General features: G+C 42.4%; 1 protein-coding gene across 5 annotated transcripts in view; it reads left to right on the top strand.

Moving 5' to 3' along the window:
* The window catches only part of PPP4R3B (protein phosphatase 4 regulatory subunit 3B), a 102,991-nt gene that overhangs the window by 5,919 nt on the left and 83,253 nt on the right, over positions 1 to 13,819 (top strand). Inside the window, exons 2-4 of one of the 5 annotated variants that reach the window (XM_045011925.1) lie at positions 1,978 to 2,224; positions 3,325 to 3,380; positions 12,738 to 12,836. In XM_045011925.1, coding sequence (XP_044867860.1) covers positions 2,083 to 2,224; positions 3,325 to 3,380; positions 12,738 to 12,836 — 297 coding nt within the window. In that variant the 5' untranslated portion in view covers positions 1,978 to 2,082. Of the gene's footprint in view, positions 1 to 1,785; positions 2,225 to 3,324; positions 3,381 to 12,737; positions 12,837 to 13,819 lie in introns of those variants that run through there. The other 4 variants (XR_006578546.1, XM_045011928.1, XM_045011927.1 and 1 more) reach the window with 4 other exon arrangements.

Below are 13,819 nucleotides of genomic sequence, written 5' to 3'. Positions count from 1 at the left end.
GACTCTGGGATTGAAATCTCCCAAGGATGAGTTTGTCTGCCTTAGGTGTGGCGGTGAGGACTGCATCAAGGGCACTATAAAATTGTTCCTTGTTGTTTTCCTCATCATCAAGTCTTGGGGCATATGTACTGATGACTATGGCTTATTGGTTGTTGCTGAGCTTGAGCCGAACAGTGATGAGACGCTCGCTGATCCCCCTGAGAAGCTCCAAAAGCTGACTGGCTATATTATTTTTGAGGCAAAGCCAATCCCATGAATGCGTCTCTCTTCAAGTGACTTTCCTTTCCATGCATCCGACGAAGTGGGTATTCACCCACGAAAGCTCATGCTCCAAAACGTCTGTTAGTCTATAAGGTGCCACAGGATTCTTTGCTGCTTTTCCTTTCCAAAAGACAAGGTAGCCACCTCCATCCTCTTTTAATTGGCGCTCATCAGCTCGGTGGGTGTCACTAAGAGCTGCAGTGTCAATGTTAAGTCTTGCCAGTTCTCTGGCAATTATGACAATTATGCGTTTCACTCTGCTAAGAGTCTATAAGGGTGTGGACATTCCAGGTGGTGAAATTCATTGTCTTATATCTCTTGTTTTGGCTGCAGAGTTGAGTGATCCCACTGGATGCATCCATCCAGTCGGAAGAGTATGAGACAGCCTATGTTTGGGTGTGCAGAGGGGATCCTAAAAAGGCCTGCTCAATCTGTCTCTGCTGCCAAAATGCACTTCTGTCTCATCCAAGCACAAAACAACCATCACATGGCTGCCGCCTATGTGCAGATTTATGACTAAAGACTCCCAGAGATTACTGCTCTTGTCTTCACCGCCACTTGTCCGTCACCACAGAGATTGTGTGGGTATGAGCCCTTTGGCAGAAGCCTGCATGTGAAATATTTTAATGTGGGGAAACCAGTGTGCAGGTGGTGACCACGAGACTTGGCAGGAGGAAAACCCTGACCCAGTGGCAAGGAGATCCAAGACAACCAGGGACCTCCCTCTTGCTGCAGCCCTCATTCATCTTCACAGATGCAGAGTACTAAAAGGTCCTCTATATGCACCTGATCCACTGTTGGGGTCTGAAGTTTGGACCGGGGATAGTCAAGAGCCTCGCCTCAGACCCGCTCGCCAAGGGAGACCCTACCAGGAGTATGAAAGCTCTGGTCGATGTAGCTCTGATGGTCTTTAGCCCACGCAACCCTCGCCACCACGACAAGGTTATGGTCCATCAGAGAGGTTTGGGTCATACAAACAAACCACCAAATCCTCCAGCCCCCTTCAATAAGCCCCTAGAGTTTCTGATCTCTTTCCCCTGCCCCCACACCAATAAAGTGGAGAGAGGCAGGTCAGCAAATGTTGGGGTGTCTCAGGGGCTAGTGTAAGATTCTGTTGGGGTCCATGCTGGTGGGGGCCAGTGGGGGACTTAGTTCATGGGGACAGTAGGCTCGGGGCCCTGGAGTGGATAGTGGTGGCTGTTGGGGATAGCAGAATTGTGATAGTCAGGGGCAGTGGTTGCACTCTGTCCGTGGATGCTGGAATACTTTGTATGGGGTGTGTGTATGTGTGCTGAGAGCCACTGAACCAAATTGTGAACCCTTTGTGATGGAAACTACTCCAAGCCAGGGATGCTACTGCATGCCTAGTGCCAGCACCTCTGAAAGGGGGGTGGATTCTGTCCCTGGACTCTGAAAGGGGGGAGGGGGCGAGGAGCTGAGGTGAGTGGCAGGAGGGTGTTATAGTGTGTGGGAGATGGGAAGGCGGACTCAGGGCGGGTATTTATAGCCCGCCTCTTCCGTCCTTTCAGCACTAGCGCGTGGGCTCTCGGCCACCGTAGCCCCTGCGAGTGGAGCCCGTGGCACGCGCTGCTGAAAGGAAGAGAAAGGCAGGAGAGTCGGGTTACAAGATGGCGGCCGCGCTGTGGTAGCTGCTGAGGCGGCGGCGCGGAGTGAAGGGGCCGGGCTGGGGGCTTAACTTTCCCCTCTCGCCTTCAGGGAGCCATGAAAAGCGGCGTGTTAAAGACCCCGCGCTGCCCGTGAGCGACTCCCCGACCCCGCGGAGGCGGCTGGCCGGCGCGGAGGCCCTGGTCGGGCTGCACCATGTCGGACACCCGGCGGCGGGTGAAGGTCTATACCCTCAATGAGGACCGGCAATGGGACGACAGGGGCACCGGCCACGTCTCCTCCACCTACGTGGAGCGGCTCAAGGGGATGTCGCTGCTGGTGCGGGCCGAGTCGGACGGTGAGAACGGAGCCAGGAGCTGCGGGCAGGCCTAGGCCCTGCCTGCCGGGAAGGTGGCCTGCGGCTTGGCCCCCGTGGTGCCCTTCCTACCCCGGCCGGTCGCTACCCGGCTCACACGTTCACAGGGTTGGGCCTGGCTGCTGGGACAACGGGTCCGGGGAAGGGGAGATAATGTGACAACGCCCCCGCCCAGCGACCCGCAAATACTGATCCCACCACAGCCTCCTAGTCTGGCCTTGTCTTGCCCCAGCAAAGCCCCAGGCACTGACACTCCATTCCTCCATGGGTCGAGCTTATGAGAGGGAGTCTCCCCCGTTCCCTGAGAGGCAGCGTCTCTAGGGGGGCTTCTTCCTCCAAACTTTCCTTCTCACCCAGTGAGGCCGAGTGTGGTCTGCACTGAAGTGACTCCAAACGCATCCTTAACGTTACCACCAGTGACTGAGTCTGCCAGCCCTTACCTAGCAGTGAGTGAGGATGAAGTCTATTTAAGTGACACCCCTTCTCCAAAATTTTTCATAAGCATTCCCAGATTAATCAATATTCTGTGTGTGTTTGTTTTTTTCCGAATGTGGTTTTCCTTTTTTCTTGTATGTGCAGGGAATTTCTTCTTGGAAATTCTCTGTTTTGGAAAGGTGAAACTCTTGCTGGTGTGTTTTTTGTTTGTTTGCTTGCTTTTTGTTTTTATTTGTGTGTTTAAGTTCAGGGGAAAAAAAAGAAAAAAATCATAGTGACAACTTTGTCAGCCGACAGGTGCTAATGTGCTAAATAAACCTTCTGATGTCTGGTATAGATTACGCCAGACTTGTTGCCAGGATACATATGTTACTTACACAAAATAAAGTTTTTGGGTTTATAGAGTCTAGATTTTTCATTTCTGAAGGGCACCTCAAGGAGATGAGAGCAAAAAAAATGTACTTTGCCCGTTACCTGGCTTATTCAGAAGGTGTAGAGATTTCCATTAAAATGCAAAATATTCTTTTGGACTGGCTAGAAGATTTGGATTAATTAAATATATTTATTGACACATGGCAAGTTTTAAGAGCCATGGAGGTTTTTGTTTTATTAAACTTCCTAAATATAACTCCTTATCACCTTTTCAGGTTCTCTATTGTTGGAATCAAAGATAAATCCAAACACTGCATATCAAAAACAGCAGGCAAGTATCAGCTTCTTTTGTCTTATCATTTCGCACTGAATTTGGCACAAAAATTAATGCTAATTTACAGAAAAGGGCAAAAAGTTTATTGTACAGATTTGCTGCTGATGTTTGTTTTCTGTGCAGGTTGAAAAATTGTTTGCAAACTTTGAAAAATTGTACTTCTATTAGTGCTATAATTTAAGGTGTCTGAAAAGGGCTGTTAGGTATTTTGGGGAATATCTTGAACTCATGAAAGGAAGAATACTTAAATATGGAGTAGTATACATGTAATTGATTCCTTTTTATTTCTGCTATTAACCCATTAACATACTGGTTATTTCTTTAGTTCTTTCCCTGAAAATGACATCAAGGAATCCGCCTGTACAATGTGGCTTTTATTATTATCGTTCAGGCGCACCTGCTAGCCTAACCTAACTAAGCTGACTAGCCAGGGTTGAATACACTTGCACACAACCATCTTTTGAGGGCATGCTTTCAGTAAATCAAAAGAATAAAACAGCACTGAATGTAACATATTGTCAACCTTCTAGTAATCCATTAAAAAAGTCATGTACTATATCAGAGGGGTAGCCGTGTTAGGCTGGATCTGTAAAAAGCAACAAAAAGTCCTGTGGCAGCTTATAGATGCATGCATCTGACGAAGTGGGTATTCGGCCACGAAAGCTTATGGTCCAATACATCTGTTAGTCTATAAGGTGCCACAGGACTATTTGTTGCTCATGTACTATGTTTCTCTTGTCTTTTCCTATCTGTTATAGAAAAACAAAGTAAGTTGTCCTCATTGTTTTTTTTGCTACTTTTCTTTTTCTATCCATTCCCTTTTTTTCCACAGTAGATTCTCTATCTCTTTTATCCAGGTTCTTATATTAGTATCCATTACCATAGTTTCTGAGCACTTCCCACCAGTAAAAAACAGTAATACTTTTCCACCCTTGCCACAAAGGTTTACTGTACAGATTTGCTGCTGATGTTTGTTTTCTGTGCAGGTTTTCTAGTTAATACAAAAATGAGACTGTGGGGTCCTGTTGCAAGAGAACTTTAGTAAACAGGTTTGCATTTAGTTCTGAATGCAGCAAGATTATTGATCAACATTATTTGATCTGGCAGTGAGGTCCGAAGAAGTGGGTATTCACCCACGAAAGCTCATGCTGCAAAACGTCTGTTAGTCTATAAGGTGCCACAGGATTCTTTGCTGCTTTTACAGAACCAGACTAACACGGCTACCCCTCTGATACTTGATACCTACTGGATGGTGGTTTAATTGCTTCAGTAGAGTATAGCTGTCATGGGGAGGTCATAATTGCAGAGGAGAGGGATGGTTAAGATAGTTGAGTCCATTTTTGTGCTGCATTTTGAAAATCAAGATAGCCTTGGACTGGACTCTGTTCAGTGGTAATAGTGCACAGAGAATTAATACTGAATGCAGTATATCAAATATAGATTGTGTTGCTGAACAGGTGTGTTGGTTTGTTCTGAATTCTCTCTTTAAGATTTCATATTGCCACCTATCACTCTGGCGTCTGAGAACCTTCCATATAAAATCAATAGGACTTCAGGTGACAGGGCTCAGGCTTGGGCAAGTCTACACACCAGCTGACTTTGGGGCCCCAACCCACAGTTTGAGAACTGCTGGAATATACTAATGCACAATTGTTTGCTTCTTGTACAGTAAAAATATTTGCAAACTCTTAATCTGTTAAATATACAAATAAAATATTTAACCTTCTGCCTCTTCTTCTAAGGGTATGTATGTACTGCAAATTAAGGTATAATTGTAGCACAGGTAGGCATACCTATGCTAGCTTGGGTAACAATAGTAGTGAATGTGTGGCAGCATGGGTTTCAGTGCGCCTAGCCACTCAAGCACAAGCCTGACATATGGACCCTGAGTATGTACCTAAGTTGTAACCCTATGCCAGGGTCCAGGTCTTCATTGCAATTATTACCTGAACTAGCTAGATTAAATTTAGCAGTGATATCCCTACCCACACTATAGTTACACCTGCATTTGTGGTGTGGATGTGCCTAAGTTTGTATTGACACACATACTGTTATTTGAAGATAATTTTTTCTGCAGCAAGCAAAAACAAATTGTAGACTTGAGTTGAAAGGCGCAGTACTAGTTTTCCTGAAAATAACACATGTAAACATGATTTTAAAATAAAATTTAAAAAACACTTCCAGGTAAAATTTTAGAGGAATCATTGCATTTAATATATTTAAGGATATTTTCTCTTCACAAAAAATAATTTATCTCGTGAAAAGTGCAGCTTGACTACAGAATCTGAAACAGCATAGGCATCAGCAATGTAGAGTTCTCCACACTGCTGCAAGAGTGTGTTTAAGCATGATGTGGGGTATGTCGTTCAAATAGAGTTAAATTGAGTAATCTGCACTCAAGTTACTCCTCTCAAGTTAGCTCTAATGAGTGACCACATTGTGAAATAACACTTGAGTTGTTGTGTTTGTACTGGCACAGTATTTGTGTGTGGCACTTAGGCTTCTAGGGGCACATCCTATGGTTCTTAGTGCTGCAGTATGCTGAGTCACTCTCTAAATTCTTTTTCATTGTATTGTAGGATAACTTGTTTGTTATTTCTGGGCATATAGCAGAAGTGGTGTTAGTCTGGCAACACTAAATTAAAATTAGTTTATGCCAAAGGTTGGGCATGGGACTCTCATTTTGGAAGGAGGCTGATCTAGGGTATAAGATGCAGTGTTGGGCATTTTTGTACTGACTTTTCCCATGAGAAAGCAGCAGTGTGTTTTGGGTTTTTTTTCCCCCTAAGAAGAGCCCACAGGCTGCATACAGAGGTGGAGGGGAAATAGCTGGGGGATTGTGGAAAGTGTTGGAAGACTAGCTGCATTTGAGTGGCACTAGCCTGTATCCACACTTCAAAGGGCTTGGCTACACTTACAGTTTGCAGCGCTGGTAGTTTGCAGCGCTGGTCATCCAGCTGTGTAGGAGCAGCGCTGGTGTGTGGCCACACTCACAGCTACCAGCGCTGGTGTATGGCCACATTTGCAGCATTTCCAGCGCTGTTGGGAGTGATGCATTATGGGCAGCTATCCCAGCATTCAAGTGGCCGCAACGTGCTTTTCAAAAGAGGGGGGTGGAGTGGGGTCTAGTGTGACAGGGAGCGGGGGGAAAGAGAGAGTGGATTTTTGGAGCCAACACTGTGTGTTTAGCTTCCTGACTTGAAAAATCAGAACATTTTTCCGACCCCTTAGTCTTAACTCTTAATTGCAAACAGCATGTAGGCAACACGACTCCCCGCTGTTTCCCTGCCTGCCTCTCATTTGATTGTTTACAGCCAGGTACAGATGATCACAGCAAACAGGAGCTGATAAGCAGCTCCGAGCGAAACGGAGCTCCTCCGGAGGTTCACAACAAAACAAAGAGAGGCTGCATAACAAAACAAAGGGAGTAATTTAGTTTAAAGCATTCTGGGATATCTCCTTATTCCCTGGAGGCCAATAAAAGCGCTGGTGTGTGTCCACACTTGATGAGCAGCACTGGATCACCAGCGCTGCAATCGCTACACCCCAACCTGGCCAGGTGTACAGCCAGCGCTGCAGCCAGGGAGTTGCAGCGCTGGATGTGCCTTGCAGGTGTGGACAGTTACTAATTGCAGCGCTGGAAAGCCTCTACCAGCGCTGCAACTTGCAAGTGTAGCCAAGCCCAAAGTGGTCATGTTAGCAACTGACAATTTGTGTTCATTTGGGTTTTAACCTATACTCCCTGTTGTGCCCGCTAACTCAAGTTAATGGCAGCACTGTACTTGAGTGAAGGATTTTGTGTGTGTGAATCAGGGCCAAATTTAGGGGCAACACTCAAGCTTCAGCAGGAATTAACTTTGCATTGAAGGCAAACCCTCTCTTAAGATGAGAAAGTAGTTAAGTTTCTGTGCCTCTTCAGTCTTTAGCAACTATGCTAAGCCCTTAATTAAAAGTTAGGTCTACATAGCTGGCTCTCGGGGGTGAGAAAAATTCTCACTCTTGAAAGCCAGAGCTATGCCAACCTAACCTCTGATATAGATGCAGCTAGGAAGAATTCTTCTGTGAACCTAGTGACTGCCTCTTAGGGAGTTGGAATAAATACAGCAACAGAAAAAAAACATTCTACATAAAAGCAGCACCATAGCTATGCCACTGTAGTACTCACTGTGTAGACGTGGCCTAAGAATGGTAGTTGTGTGCTCTCTTTATTTTGAGGAATCTCTGTCAGGGACTAAATAGGTGGCCTTCAACATAATGAACACCTGTTAAATGGTGATGGGCTTGATCATTTTTCTATTCTATGCACAGAGGAGAGCTAGATCAGGTGCTTCTGAGACATGAAGGCAGGGAGGAGCTGTGCCAGCTCTATGACATTCTTTCCCTTTCTCCTTTTTATTCCCATGGAAGACTCTCCAGAGATGCATTGCGCCCCCCCCCCCGCCCTTTTTTTTTAACCATGAGTTAATTGCTAAGTGATTTTTTTGTAAACTCCCTGGACAATTCAGGCTACACGTGATCCATAGGATGAAGAAAAAACACTTAGAGCCTTGGTCAGATGTGTGTGGGGTGTCCACACTAGCCTTTAGAAACGTGCGAAGTACCTCAAGTTAACTGGCAATGTTTATCTTGTCTACACAATAAAATTATACTGGTATAAGCTAAGGAAAGGTGTAAATTTAAACTTAGGGTATGTCTACACTGGCAAGTTTCTGCACCACAAGTTATACCATTTTTATTAAAACACTGGAACTAAACTACTGTCCATACCATGGTCCTTGTGACGCTGGAGCACATGCACCGCTGTCTTTGTGGATTGTGGTAGCTATCCCACTGTGCAACTGACTGCAGGGTGCTTTGGGAAGGGTTTGCCTCATGGGGCAGGCACAGTGTCACATGATTCAGGTTTCCCAAGCCCATTGTTCCGTGGGCATCCTACTACATTGCCAGCTGCTTTTCAACTGAAGTGTGGGAAGGGGAAGTGTGTGTGTGTATGTATGTATGAAGGGGGGGAGGAGTGTGTTTTGGGGGACAGTGTGCTGTCTTGTAAGTTCAGACAGCGGCAGGAAGCAACCAGTCCTGAGATGTGGGAGGGTTATATACACATGCCTTTTGTGTTCAACAGCACGAGCATTCCACATTAATAGTTTGCTTTGTGTCCCGGAGCAGATCGGCACAGGACACAAGGGCTGTCAGAAACAATGCTTTGAAAGGGGAGGAGTGCATGTCTCCAGGGCAGCCGAGTTTAAAACAATGAGCAGAGCCCTCATTTAAGGCATTATCAGACAGCTCAGGAGGCCCCTTACAGTGCAGAAAGCAATCAAGGTCTACACTGGCAGTAGTGCGCTGGAGCCTCTGAGCAAATAGCTTTACAACTCTCAGTGAGGTGGGGGTTTTGGTTTTTTTTGCAGCGCTGCAGCTGAGGATTTTCTGCACACAAAGTGGCTTGGCAGTGTTTACACTTCTGCAGTTAGAATGCAAAAAGCTGCTTTACTGTGCAGAAACTTGCCAGTGTAGGTAAGCCCTTTATATAGTTCTACTAGTATAACTCCGTGTGTGGCCTCTCGGGAGCAAAAGCGGCTTTTTGGGTTTAGCTAATGTCACTTTGGAAGTGATTTAAACCAAACAGGAAAAAGCTTTCAGAATAAGTGTGTCCATACAGAGAGTTATACCATTATAACTATACTGGTTTAACTGTATTGGTCTGAATTATACCAGTTTAACTGGTAAACTTCCCCAAATGAGAAGCCCTAATTCAAGGCAATAAAGTCTATTGAAGTCAAACACACTGTAGGCAAACATCTACTTTAGCCCTGTGAGAATAGTGTACCAAAAATAATGTTGACCCATTCAGCAGTGTCTTGTGGTGATGGCTCCACTTTATACTGGAACACCTCACAAATAGGGTTTTGGAAAGTGCTTAATGACCAGAGGAGGGGGAGCTGCCATGGCTTCACAGGGATCTGTGCTGCCATGGAATGGAGGCCAGGTCTAGTCTGGTCTAAGAGTTGTGGCTGGTAATCTGTCTCTGCTGGGGCATCTATTTGTGGGCCAAACAATCAACCTGTTTTACTGAGAGAGACATCATGTTGGTTTGCCCCAAGCAATTACTAGGGAGAAATGCTATAAGATGCCTCAATTTCCTGGTATGAGTTTTGGTCACCATTAATTCAGAGATGAGACTTTATATGGTATTACCAGCCTCTTGATCTAGTCAGTTCCCTAAATTTTAGTATGTAGTTACACTGCAAAACTACTTATTTTCTTTTGCATAAGTTTCTCTTTTTGCCTACCGTTAGAAGGCCTGTTTCTTTTTCCTGGTCTTCAAAGTTGCAATTTCTTAATATATATCTCCACATCATAAAATATTTATCATCACCACAGCACCTTCCCCCCCCCCCCCCAAAAAAAAAAAACCAAGCAAAACTAGGCATTGCCTCCTTAGCTAGCATTTTTGTAAATGGATGTCAGTGGAGTTGAGCTTGATCCTAGCTAGGGCTGGATGTGGCCCTCTTCAAAGTTTGTCTTCTTCATAACGAGAAACTTTTGCAAGGATTATTTTTCCTTAAATCTGTCCAGTAAATTCAAAGGATCCCTTTACTCCTTTGAGTTCACTGTTTGCCGACACGTGGGCAGGATGAGTAATTATGAAGGAAAAAAAAATCAAGTAGTACTCTTTGAGGCTTATCTGTATGAATACTTAGCAACAAGCTGGGGTGTAAATTTACCTTGAACTGCCTCATACTATCAACTTTCTAATGCACTTTAACCTGCCAGCACACTAGGGAACTTGTAGAGTGCAGTAGCAGGGTCCACATGGGCACTTAGGGCTTGGCACAGCTGGCTAGTGTGAGGTAGATTTACACTGCAGACTGCCATGAACTTGATGTTTGTATAGACAAGTCCTGAATAAAAATACATAACTCCAGTATCATCTTGTTGTAACTTAATGACTAACTTTAAAAAAAAAAATTATACAATTTATAAACTTCTGGTTCTAAAAGGCTTGCCTCTTCACAGGTGGATTGATTTAAATCAAAGCAATTTTAATAATTTAAATGATGGTTAGTTTTAATCGTATTTTGCATTTGTACTTTTTTAGTTATTTTCCTAAAGAAAGGTTGGTTCTCTTGGTAACCATGAAAATATGTTAAGTTGCAGTTAAATATAACCTTTGTGCTAAATATGGTGTTTCTTTCTGCAAACCAGGAAGAAACACTATATTTGTACACTATATTTGTACACATTTATTTGTCATTATACAGTTGATTTCATGGATTCAGATTCTTAATTTTTTTGTTAGAAAACAATGAATAATGCATTTCTAATTTACTAGATTAATTTTTACTTGTGCTTTTTGTCAAGCACTATTTGGGAATTTGAATGCAATTAAAATGCAAAAGAAAATCTTAAACTTTAAAATTAGCTAAATTAAAATATCTTAAATGTGCTGGATCCATTTAAAAAAAGATTTATTAATTTTTTAAATGAAAAACATGTTTTAACACAGGACGTCTTATCTGCAGTTAATGAATTGAACTGATTGTTTCTTGCCACTGTGTGCTTTGAGATTTTAGAACTAGTAGCTCTCATTCTCTCATAACTAGTCTTTTATTCATAAAGGAAAACCAGCTTTCCAGGTTTCTCAATTTCTTATTAGTTTTCAATGTTGAATGAGCTAATTGAACTGAACTAATTAAATAAACTGAAATGAAGAAAATATTCTCTTTGAACCTGCAGAAGAAGGGCTGTTGCTGTCAAAAGCTGGTTTAGCACTTCAGGAGACGGGGGCTTCTGCTAGTTCAGTGATTTAATTCTCTTTAAAACTTTACTGCTTTTTTTATTAAAGTTATTTTAATAGAGTGAGTTTAAGCTATAACAAAGGTTGCTGTAATTGCAAATTTAATTTTAAATAGGCTTATTTAAAAAGAAGTATTTAAATCCGATTTTTAAAAAACATATCTTTTATCTACCTTGTTTCTTTGGTTTAAAGTTATAAATTTGGAACATGTGGAATTATTTCCCAAATTGTGTTAAATGTTCTCTGAAATCTCATATTTGTGTGTGTATTTTTTCATTTCCATATTGTAAATACATTGTTTACTATCATGTATAATTCATCTTTACAACTACCTCCAGGGTATTTCTGTTGAGAGGAGGAATACTACGTCTTCTTCCATGTAAATATTCTGAATGTTTAAGAGTAACAAGATTTCATCAAATTATGTTTTGGGTGCTAGAACATGAAAGAGACTGTCAAGGTTGATTCCCCACTCTAGCACTTTGAGTGCAGAAAGTGGGGGCCCACAAGGATTCTAAAAATTAATACTGGCCACTCCAGGCTGGTATTAAACTCCCATGGTTACAGGTTTTCTCCGACCTTGGGTGGGTAGATGCTGCCACCATCCGGGGGAACAAAACAAAACAAAAAACCCACTCCTAGGAATATGCTCTTTGGAATTCCTCCCTGTGGGGTACCCTCAAGCCCTTTTACCCCCCACCCCTCAGGAGAAGAACTGAGAAAGAAAACAAAGGAAATCAGCTGTTGCCACCAACTAATTAAACAACATATGCACAAACCTCTTAGGACACACAAAACCCAATCCTGTTCTTAAAAAAGGTAAATTTTATTAAAAACAAAAATAAAATACATCTGGAACTTAGGCTATTGCTGGATTTAAAAAGAGCAAATATAATAATTAATCATCAAGAATGGATTTCTTGAGGTCCAGCTTAATGGTTACAAGCAAAACAAAAGCATTTGGGGGTTAGCACAGAGGAGTCCACAAGCCATAAAGAAATGAGAGAGAGAAATCTAATCACGTTTACCTAGACATTCCCTGATGTACGTACTTACTTACCTGTGGTTTCAGATGGGTATGATTTTTCATAGCTGGTTTAAAGCTTTTTAGGGTTAGAGAACAACCACAGACAGACAAAGATTTTCTCTCTCTCTTCTCTCTCCCCCCCCTCCCCCGCATTTGAAAAAGTTCTAGCCCTCCCACTGGCTCTCTTTTGGTCAGGTGTTCACTCCCTTCCTTTTACTATGGGCTTTTTTAACCCTTTACAGGTAAAGCAAGTAGCTACTAACAGGGATTTTATAGCTAGCTGGCTGGGTGGGTGGGTGTCCATAAAAGGGAGCCCCCCCCTTTCATTTCTCACAGACTGTACAGAGTTTTATACTTGTAGCAGAACTGGTAATTTCATCCTCCTTGATGTGATATGTCATTCTGTCTTGACAGTTTTTATACCAGTTGAAGTAGTAATTGCATCCTTGTATGGGATTCAGTCTATTTTGTATTGCACCTGATATATTTTTTTTTTTTTTGAAAATCACAAATATTTATTTTTAAATAGGACACCTTGATTGTTTGGTCAGAAGCAGAGAATTATGATTTAGCGCTGAGTTTTCAAGAAAAAGCTGGCTGCGATGAAATTTGGGAAAAAATCTGCCAGGTACAGTTAATTTTTAAAATTCTAATTTTCAAATTTTGATGTGTCCTGTCTGCTTGTTTTGTGTGCCATGCTTTGTTTTAAAAATTAAGTGTATTACTGCATGTTTACATTCTTAGGATTAATTTTTCTGATACAGTAATTGTGATTCTTTGCTGTTGACACGGATGCCTGTAGCTGCTCAGTGGCCCATTAGAGCCATCTTTTCAGTTCCAGCTAATTCCCAGAAGGCAGCTTTGGTTTGATAAAAGTACAGATTTTTTCTAAAGACAGCACATATTAAATAAAATATAAATTCTGTACTTTCCACTTTCCAGTATCTCTCTTCAGTGATTGGGGCTGTTGTCTCTTTTCAGCTGCCATTTTAATTATACTTCCTAGAAGAGGTAAAGTTTGAAATTAAGACTGAAATCAAAGGTTTCTAATGGAAAAGTTGAAGTCTATTTCAAAGTTCAACAAAATAAATGGGCAAAAACTATAGAACTTACCTTCCATCATTGAAACTCTGATATCCATTACTTTCTAATGTTGAAAGCTAAGTCTTTCACTCTTAGTTTGCATATCAGATTGTCAAGCTGGAATCTTTGTTAATTATCCATTTTTATATTTGGCATTTAACTGTTGTCTTCAGTGGTTTACCCTCCTTGTGGTTAGATATGGCTTAAAATATCTTTTATATACCAAATTATTTGTTTACCCTGGAGTTTTCCTTAAATGTAGGAACCATTAATTACTCCTGGGGGAAATTCTGCACCAAGAATTTATACTAGGGAGGAGTGTAAAAATACTGGTCAGGCATGCAGGAGTGAAATCAGGAAGGCCAAATCACACTTGGAGTTGCAGCTAGCAAGAGATGTTAAGAGTAACAAGAAGGGTCAAGGAAAGTGTGGGCCCCTTAGTGAATGAGGGAGGCAACCTAGTGACAGAGGATGTGGAAAAAGCTAATGTACTCAGTGCTTTTTTGCCTCTGTCTTCACGAACAAGGT

Source organism: Mauremys mutica, chromosome 3 (genome assembly GCF_020497125.1).
Source record: "Mauremys mutica isolate MM-2020 ecotype Southern chromosome 3, ASM2049712v1, whole genome shotgun sequence".
NCBI classification, from domain to species: Eukaryota; Metazoa; Chordata; order Testudines; family Geoemydidae; genus Mauremys; species Mauremys mutica.
Note: the sequence above shows the minus strand (reverse complement) of the source record. Positions and strands in the feature narration are given on the sequence as shown.